The sequence below is a fragment of the Brachyhypopomus gauderio genome, chromosome 7 (assembly GCF_052324685.1).
Source record: "Brachyhypopomus gauderio isolate BG-103 chromosome 7, BGAUD_0.2, whole genome shotgun sequence".
In the NCBI taxonomy this organism is placed as follows: Eukaryota; Metazoa; Chordata; class Actinopteri; order Gymnotiformes; family Hypopomidae; genus Brachyhypopomus; species Brachyhypopomus gauderio.
In genome coordinates, this window is record NC_135217.1 from 14539073 (window position 1) to 14548587 (window position 9515).

General features: G+C 45.1%; 1 protein-coding gene across 2 annotated transcripts; it reads right to left on the reverse strand.

Moving 5' to 3' along the window:
- Positions 1-2823: 2823 nt before the first annotated feature.
- On the reverse strand, positions 2824-4396 carry LOC143518211 (uncharacterized). 2 transcript variants are annotated; one of them, XM_077010683.1, is made up of 3 exons: positions 4012-4396; positions 3766-3913; positions 2824-3498 (listed from the first exon to the last, which is right to left on the reverse strand). In XM_077010683.1, the coding sequence occupies exons 2-3, from the start codon at positions 3778-3780 to the stop codon at positions 2920-2922; spliced, it is 594 nt and encodes a 197-aa protein (XP_076866798.1). In that variant the 5' UTR covers positions 3781-3913; positions 4012-4396; the 3' UTR covers positions 2824-2919. The 2 variants fall into 2 exon arrangements, 1 of the variants encoding a protein (XP_076866798.1); XR_013132087.1 differs by having other exon boundaries at positions 2824-3428; positions 3766-4396.
- Positions 4397-9515: the final 5119 nt, after the last annotated feature.

Consider the following 9515-nt stretch of genomic DNA (forward strand, 5'->3'; position numbering starts at 1 on the left):
AGCCTTTGACATGACGTCCTAGGTAAGAAGTAGAACTGTGGAAACTTATATTGTAAAAGCACAGAGCATGATTTGATCTTTGAATGACAGGGTTCTCAGTATAAGTATCCTCTTAATTAGTAGTTTAATTCTGTAGTTCAGAATCACACTGACCAAACTATAGGTTTGTCTTGGCTCTGTACTGCACTACCCACTGTTTCCTTCTGAGACAGGTTGTAGTTGTAGTTGCTCCATTCTGTTACTCTGCTGTTACTCTGATGGCGATCACAGTGTGTGTGCACTGGAAGTCATCTTCAGTTGCTCTCAGGAACATGACTGCTTCATACGTCAGCAGATTTACTGACTCTTCCTTTAGTTTCAGTGAATGGTATAACAGAGTTTTAGATTTAGTAAAGGCTTTAGTTTATTCTTTGAATTAAGTTTTAATCTGTTTTACTGTAAGCTTTCAAAAGGAAACTGGAAGAGGTAGACCTAAATGCCAATGGCCCTGTGCCAGTAACACTTGTTCCATCACAAAGGGTTACAGTAAACCACAACAGACCTTGCGGTTGTGTGTTGGACCTTTCTTGATTTCAGCCTCCTTAGGGTTCAAAAATCTAGAGACAGGTGTTCCCCATTTAGTTGATTTTCATCAGTCGATCAAGAAGGTAAGTTAATGCCCTCCTGCAACTGTCGCACTGTCAAAAGTTGTACGGGTGGGGCTGGGGGTTTGATTTCAACTAGATAGGGGATTGAGATGGAGGAGGGCCAAACATATGTTGCAAGGGACAGGAACAAAAGCAGTGACACGTTAGCCTTTTCAGGCAGATGACCTTTCCACAGCTCCCCGGCTGGCTACGCCCACTGCCACCACTGTCCTTTTGTCTGGTCGGCTGCCTCAGGCCTGGCTCGACTCGGGCACCACGCTTTCTCCTCATCTCCTCAAATCTCCCATGACTAAATGTCATGATTACGCATTTCTCTGCTTACACTGAAGGCTTTAATTAGCAATGTGTAGCACTGTGTGTGTGTGTGTGTGTGTGTGTGTGTGTGTGTGTGTGTAAAAGCATGTGGCAAAAGGACAGGGAATGTGCCCATGTTTACTCCTGTTACTGGGCGTGATGCTGCCTCTCACTCCGAGGTACAGAGGCGAGGGAAAGGTGTGAGAACCATGGAGAATCTCCCTGAACGGCGGCAGCAAATCTGCTAATGTGCAAAGCAGCTGACGAGGTTGCTCACCACGGGGTCACATTGAAACCACTTAGGCCACAAGGGAGCAAATTCATACACATGCCATCATTAATTACATCGTCTTCTGTTTCAGCAGTAGTTGAAATCACTCAGGGAAGTACTACTGATGCCCAGATTCCTTTATGACACAGTGGCGAATGGTCCGAGAAACACTGGATATGTATATTGTCACGTTAAATATGATTACATTTTATTAGAGAAGAAAAAAATTGTCTATTGCCATTCATTCATTTTGATCATTTATTTAGTCTATTAGTAAAAATTATGTCACTGACTGCACATAACAATTGACACAAGCCCTAATTCCTGATTTCACAGATTGTATACAACTGGAAATATGCAGTTCCTTAATAAATGAATATTATCATGCAATTTGCAAAGCTCAAAAGAAAATATTTATGCATTTCAGAAAAATACAGCTACATTTTCACAGCACACTGGAATGCCAGATTCTAACTTCATGTTGTAGCTCATTCCTTTTTGCTGTAGGCTAAGTGAAGTCACTACAATAAGGAGTAAGAAGCCATATAAATTTTAATTAAGGAGCTACTACCTTGAAGGTCCAGAGTCCACTGCCTTGGGACTGCACCCTTGTGATGTTAATTTTGAGCAATAAACACCCCTTCCCCTCTGACTCACACACACACACACACACACACACACACACACACACACACACACACACACACACATTAAATGTTTCAGCACTACTGAAAATGAAGCCTCACATACCCACTAGATGACATACATAATTATACACACATATACACACACATAAACAGACACAGCACAAATGGAGCCATGGTTTAATTATTGTCAGTGGTTTGTCAGTGATTTTCTGATCACCATTATTTCCTTGCAATACGTTTCACATTTACATTTACATGTTCATGAGAACATGACTTTCTGTGATCATCTGCCTTCTCTGCGAGCATTCCTCTCAATGCCCTGCAGTCACAAGAACTGCCTCTACCAGGAACTCGGAAACACGAGCTCACCAACAGTAATGTCTGCTGCTGCACTGAAGAGCCAAGAGCTCACTTATCTGAGAGAGCATCTGAGAGACTAGAGCAGCTTGGGGCGGAGCTGCCTGGTGGGCGGGGCAATTCGGGGGCGGCGCAACTTAGAGGGGGGCTGCGGGGACATGCCTGCCACTGTCAGTTCGCTCCTCTGCCACTGCCTGCAATTGGCGGCTGGCCATTTTCACGGGAGCATGGCAGTCAGGACTGGTCCTGGACTGGTTCCCTCACTCCAGGGCAGCCTCTAATAGATGCCTGCATCTGTTCTAATTAAAGTGAGTGGTCGTGATGGGGGAGGGGCAGATAACGAGTTGATGAATAATTAGAATTTGTGGAAAAATTGTGCAGCCAGGGTGGCAAATCCGGAGGGACAAGTGCTGAAAACAAGGCGTGCGGCATTAACTCCCCAGTCACTCACACATGTGAACTGGGCCTGGGGCATTAACACTAGGTCTGTGTGAAAGGGAGGAGAAACCTCTCCAACACTGGTGGCAGGCTTGGGCCCTGTACACTTCCCTGCTGGAGGCTGGGGGAAGGGAAGGAGGAGGAGGAGGGGGGGGGGGGGGGGGAACAGCACACAAGACAAAGAAACAGAAATGGCGGCGATAACCACGGTCATGGATTTATCGACCGTAGAGACTAATAGCGGCTGTTCAGCACGGAGCCGGGCTCACGGTGTGGGACCAGTGGCCGCTGCAGTGGGGATGATGGCCGCTGCAGTGGGGATGATGGCCGCTGCTGTGGGGATGATGGCCGCTGCTGTGGGACCAGTGGCCGCTGCTGTGGGGATGATGGCCGCTGCTGTGGGGATGATGGCCGCTGCTGTGGGGATGATGGCCGCTGCAGTGGGACCAGTGGCCGCTGCAGTGGGGATGATGGCCGCTGCTGTGGGGATGATGGCCGCTGCAGTGGGGATGATGGCCGCTGCAGTGGGACCAGTGGCCGCTGCAGTGGGGATGATGGCCGCTGCTGTGGGGATGATGGCCGCTGCTGTGGGGATGATGGCCGCTGCTGTGGGGATGATGGCCGCTGCAGTGGGGATGATGGCCGCTGCTGTGGGGATGATGGCCGCTGCAGTGGGGATGATGGCCGCTGCAGTGGGGATGATGGCCGCTGCAGTGGGGATGATGGCCGCTGCTGTGGGGATGATGGCCGCTGCAGTGGGGATGATTGCCGCTGCTGTGGGGATGATTGCAGTGATATGCAATACGATTCCGTCATGAAGCAAAGGAAGCGTAGAGATGCTCAGCTGTCGTTTGTAGATAGTAAATTGCATATTGGTACATTAGGATAAATATTTTAATGATGTTTAAGTCTAGAGCTCTTTTTCTAATGCAGTAAGAGCTGTAGATTTAGATAATACAATATTTAAAAACATGATGATACTGATAATCTATTTACTCTTATTTATATTGCTTTCTCCCAAATGTAAAATACAATAAACATAAAAATTCTGTCTATAGGTTAATGTATATTACAGCATTAAGAATAATATTTGACCTGTGCACAGACACACCTCACTTCTTCCCATGTGTCTGTGTGGCACTTCACTCGTGACGGTGCTCACTGGAGACTGGAGGACCTGTGCACAGACACACCTCACTTCTTCCCATGTGTCTGTGTGGCACTTCACTCGTGACGGTGCTCACTGGAGACTGGAGGACCTGTGCACAGACACACCTCACTTCTTCCCATGTGTCTGTGTGGCACTTCACTCGTGACGGTGCTCACTGGAGACTGGAGGACCTGTGCACAGACACACCTCACTTCTTCCCATGTGTCTGTATGGCACTTCACTCGTGACGGTGCTCACTGGAGACTGGAGGACCTGCAGGCTGATGGGGACAGTGACACACTTACACTTGCTTTACAGAAAAAAACTATTGCATAGTGCAACACTATGGTGTGTGTGTGTGTGTGTGTGTGTGTGTGTGTGTGTGTGTGTGTGTGAGAGAGACTCTGTTGTGGGGGCCATGTGCCCAGGGCTCATCTGAGGTCTAGGCCTGGAAATGCCCTCAGTGCTCAAATGCTGGGTTTTAATTAGTGTTGGCCTTCCCACATCAGCAAGGTTGTTCACTTCCCTGGGTGCTTTAACGCTGAAGCCCATCCTTGCTCTTTTCTCTGCCAGCTGTGTCCGGCTGAGTGGAAAGATGTCGTGTATCACGACCTCTCGTTGTTTCGTCTAATTGCAACTTGTTTTGTCTTATTATATTTTTTGTTTCAGCTGACAGGACTATACACCCACCCACCCTCATCAGTTTATAAATTAATTCCAGCTGCCTAAGGGATGTTTGTAAAGGGGGGGGGGGGGGGGGGGGGAGGAGTCAATCAAAAGATTGCACTTTTTTTCTAGATTATTTCTATAAAGCATTTTTCTCAGACATCTTGATGTGCTCAACACCTCTTTTTAAATATTTAACATACATTTATGATATACATCAGAATCCTGAGGTGTGTGAAGAGAAGCAGTGTATACTGAAACTTGCTAATCAAAACATGCTGTGCTTTTAATCCTTCATTGTGTCCTTTGGCAAAGGCCAGATATGTATTTTACAACCTTTTTAAGGAACAGGAGCCATCCAAAGGTATCGGCAATGAACACATGCAAAGGATAAAATGAGAACACCACTCGCGGTCAGACCCATTTATTCCATATTGAATAAATCGAACCGAGTGCATATGACTTATTGTGTGCCTTTAGATTCCTTAACCTCATTCTCTTAGCCAAATAATCGCCATTGTTTTCTATGCTTTTTACCGCCGATTCCTCACAATTTCTTAAAGGCCTACAAATGCGCATCCGCATAAAATGGCCACGTGTCCTATTATACTGCCAATGCATAATTACAGAATAACAAATAGGCCTACTCGTAATAAATAACGGGCGTTTTCTGTGATACGGAGCAGAGAACCAACAGTGTCGCAGAAATTAGGACTTTTCCTTTCTCCCATCTTACACGTCATTAGAATTAATGCTGCATTCATCATTTTGATAAGCATCAGTTTGCGGTCAGGGTGAAGCAAAAGACACGAACATAACAGTGCTCGTTAAGCCACTTATTAGAACATTACGGAACTCTCCTTAATAAAAACATGTCTCAAAACCGATCAGCCTGAAAAACGGGGAAACAGATGCGCGGCACGTAACATCAAGCGCCGCCGAGCTGTGCACCGTGTTCCGCTCCCCGCTTCTGCCTTCTCCACACACATTAGTGTCTTCATGTCACGGCCCACGTGTAGCGAGAGGGAAAATGCCTTTCTTTCTCGTTCCGTAAAACCGAAGGCCTTGGGCAATCAACAGACCGTACAGCCAGGGCATTAATGCTGATGAGTACTGATCACAGACTCTGGTCATTAAACTAATAAGGGTGTATTTAAATTAACCAAGGCTGTAACCCCGCCCTTCATAGGCTGGACACCGAAACAAGCCAGTTTAAAATCTGGTCAGAAGTCCTAAATGTAATTCAGTTAATAGTCGAACAAATTAAATCAGCCTCTCCTTTCTAGTGAGTAATTATTTGTCTTCTGTCAAGCGGAAAAATCTGCTTCATACGCCTTGCTCACGATAACATTTCCCTCAAATTATTTTATGCAGTTTATCTTGAGGATGGCTGAGTTTTCGTGGAACAAAACAAAAAAAAAAAATCACTGGGCATCAATACTAAAGAGCATTAAACTTGAACCTGGAGAAACAAATCGGTGTCGCTAAACTTTCATGCCTAACATTATTTTCATGGTTTCTGTTCAGTCCTTTTGTTTTGCTATTTCAAAAGTATTAAAACTGAAAACCCAGCAGTAACCTTTATTGTAGGTGGACACCAGTAACTTTGCTGATTTATTTTCAGCCTCTAAAGCACACAGTACCTTCTGAGGCCTGTTGGGTTTTATGTGCTCTAAAGCATGTAAGTAAAAACATGTAAAACATAGTTACATTGATCATCATAACTGAAAGCTGACCTAAAACAATTATTTACATTCTTGTTCACTTGCACAAATCTATATTCTTCCATATTTTCCCTATATATGCAATATCCTTTTATTGGAAACACACTTGGCCTCTTTAAACGATGATTATGGTCGACGTGGTGTCAAGCAGCTTCTGCTAACACAATGGATCATGAAAATGGCACTAGATTGTGAGTAGTGTAGGTCAATCTCTGTAGTGGTGTAGTGCAGAGTGAGGATTTTACCCTGTAGTGTACAGCAGGTCAGTCTTGTGCTGTGGTGTATTGCTGCAGAGGATACAGAACCCCAGGACCCAATCTGCTTTCGCAGGCTGATGGTGACCCTGTGAGGTCTGACACTGGTCTTCAGTGAAAGGGGTTGCTTTTCCCTCTCTCCCCTGAGTTGGCATAGTTCATGTGCCCAGTGGGGGGACCTTGGGTGGGGGAGACAAGGGCAAGTCATGACCCCTGCGAAGCACACCAGTGGTAGATGCTAATGTGCCCTGACTAGGGGTTATTGGAAACATATTCTCCAGGCCTGCGCCACTTACTGCCTGCATGGGGTGACCGCATGCAAAGGGACAGGAATGAGGTGACCTTTTTCAACAGGGGAAAGTTTTCAAGGGCTGACGTGGGATCAGTGTTTACTAGCCCTGGGCTATACCTGAGGGAGTCCAGGCTGCTCCATAGTCAGCAGTGATACAGACACCTGGGCTCAGCTCTCTCCCTTCGCTCCTGTCATCATGCATTTGTTTGTGTAGTACACTAAAAAGCTCAATGACCAGAGAAAATCTTTCAGAGATCATTGTGTACTTTTTTACTATATATACCCACTGAAAGTTATGAAAATTACCATCGTCCTATAGTATAGGTTGCTCTTTATGCATTGTTGGGGAAAATTTTTGTTTCATATTATTGTTCATTTATTTCTAATTGTAACCATTAACAATCTTAAGAATTACACAGTATCAATAATATTGTATATTTATTGTATATTTGTTCATGTTTAAAATGTTTTTCCTTTCAATTAAGGTTCAGGAATGGAATAAGGGATGGCCCATAAATCCAGTGAGTGCAACCGTAGACAAATGTTCTTAACGCTTTACATACCGCCTCATTGTGGCTTCATTATTAGAGTAGATTACCTCTAGTGTGTAGGGAATTGTCTTCTTGCAAACTGATCAAGATTCAAAAGAATAATTTGGTCTGTTTTTTAGGGGGGTTGTTTTGTTTTTTTATGTTTGTTGCTCTATGATTATGCCTATAAATATGCTTTTTTAAAATGGAGACAATGTTTAATAATTTCACTTGAATGTTACCCTGCTCTCTGTTGAGAACAGGCATTTGCACAGCCAGTAATGATATGTGTGGTCATCATCATACAGCTGGATACTGAAAATCAGATAAGTGTGTACCTTCAGTCCTGAGTCCATACAGATGAACTCTTGGCTCAGGTTGCCATATGGGTAATATGCAAACTTATGTAATGAGCTTCTGTTAGCCACACATAGACCTTTGCTAAAACCCGGAACAAACACTCTTGTGTGACTAAATGTGAGTGGATCTGTCATACAGTATATGTACTTCTCTTTACTTTATACTGTGATGATGAAGTTTTCAATGTGGAAGCATTATTAAATCATCACAAAGTTCCCATAATTCTATTTTACATTATTATTTATTTATGTTTTAGTGGAGCAATTTCACTGATGGTTTTTTACCTCTGATTATCAAATGTTCCCTCAGGCAATTATTTTATACATGTGGAAGGGGTATAATGGGCCCTAACTGCACTATATGCTGCATAAACTCTCTGCTCCACATGTTGGATGCATACAATTTCAGCATTTGGTCCTTTGAGTCGAGGTGAAATACCACAACGACACCCACCAATTTAAGACGTGGGTCACGGCCCAATCGGCCCTCTGAATTAGTGACCAAACGCATTGCCCCAGCGGGCCTCGGGCGGCATGGGCGAGCTGATGTCCAACACGCAGGGTTAAGTGATGTACGGTTCAGGCGGAGGTCAATGCCACCTCATCACCCGGCTCCCAGACCTCTCCACCGTATCCTGCCACACAGACATGCTCAAATGCTTACAGATGTGTCCCGGCCAATCTTGTGCTAACAGACAGCAGGCTCATGCTGCTTTTGATAAAGCCAGTGGTCACTTCCAATCTGTGTCTCTGGAGACGGACACACTCTAGCTGGCAGAGCTGCTCAGAACAAGGTGGCCTGTCTGGAGGTTAGCTGATGAAAGGACGGTTGAGATTTAGTGAGTTTTTTTTTACTAGTGTTGCATTTCTTTTTTTGTCTGTTTTAGTGTTCAAATGTTCTTCTGACATTCGTCTTGGTTATTTCTGTCTTTAAAATATTTCTGTTTCTGCAGTGGATTGAGATTAATGATATTCCTGCTGCTGTCTGGCTAGTATTTCACTAATCAAGACTTTCAATAACAGCTCTAGCAACTTATGGACAAGGACGTTCTGGAATTTCTTTTGTGTGTGTTGTTAAACAGATCATCAAGCTCTAGATGACAACACAAAAGGTTAATGGAGGCATGCCAATCTCGGGATCTCCGTGTGTCTGAGATGGAAGTGGTGCATCCTGGCTGAGTGAGTGTAGCCCATCCCTCATGCCCAGCAGGCACGAGCTTCCCAAGGCCCGGTCATGGTTCCTTCCTCTGTGGGACCTGGAGGTGTGAAAGGAAACGAGTGCCCTTTGTGACAAAATTATGTGATGCCTCGCCAAATGTAAAAAGAGTGTGTGGTCAGACTTGTCTTTCGTGGCCAGCGTCACATGGAGGGGAGCTGAGGCATTTCAGGCAACCAATGAAAGAACAGGTAATGTGGTCCCATTACCTTCACTGGCCTTTCACACCCTGATGATGAGCAAGCAAGCACATGACAAGGAGAGGGAAGAACCCCAGCCTCTGAAGTGGGCATGATGTTCTGTCCATCACATGGTTGTTCAAATCTGTCAATATTTTTCTTAGGAGTCCACCTTTTTTTGTGGCTGCCATTTTGCATGATTGTGTGCACCTATTGATTGACAACTGGCTCCAGAGGTACTCAGCCCCTCTTAAAATACCAGAGCATTGGCTTCAGGTTTCTCCCACAGGCCTAGGGCCCCCTATTGTCTGTCTAGCCATGACTGGCTGCGGTAGACCCGCCCAACTCTCCTGTTCACTTTCAGCTCACTGTGTTCTTGGCCTTGCAGGGCCTTCCTACAGGCCCCAGCAAGGTGGGGTCTGACAATATGTCACCCTAACGGGCCTGGAGAATAAATGGATAGAGGATACTTCGGATTCTCATGCGTCTTC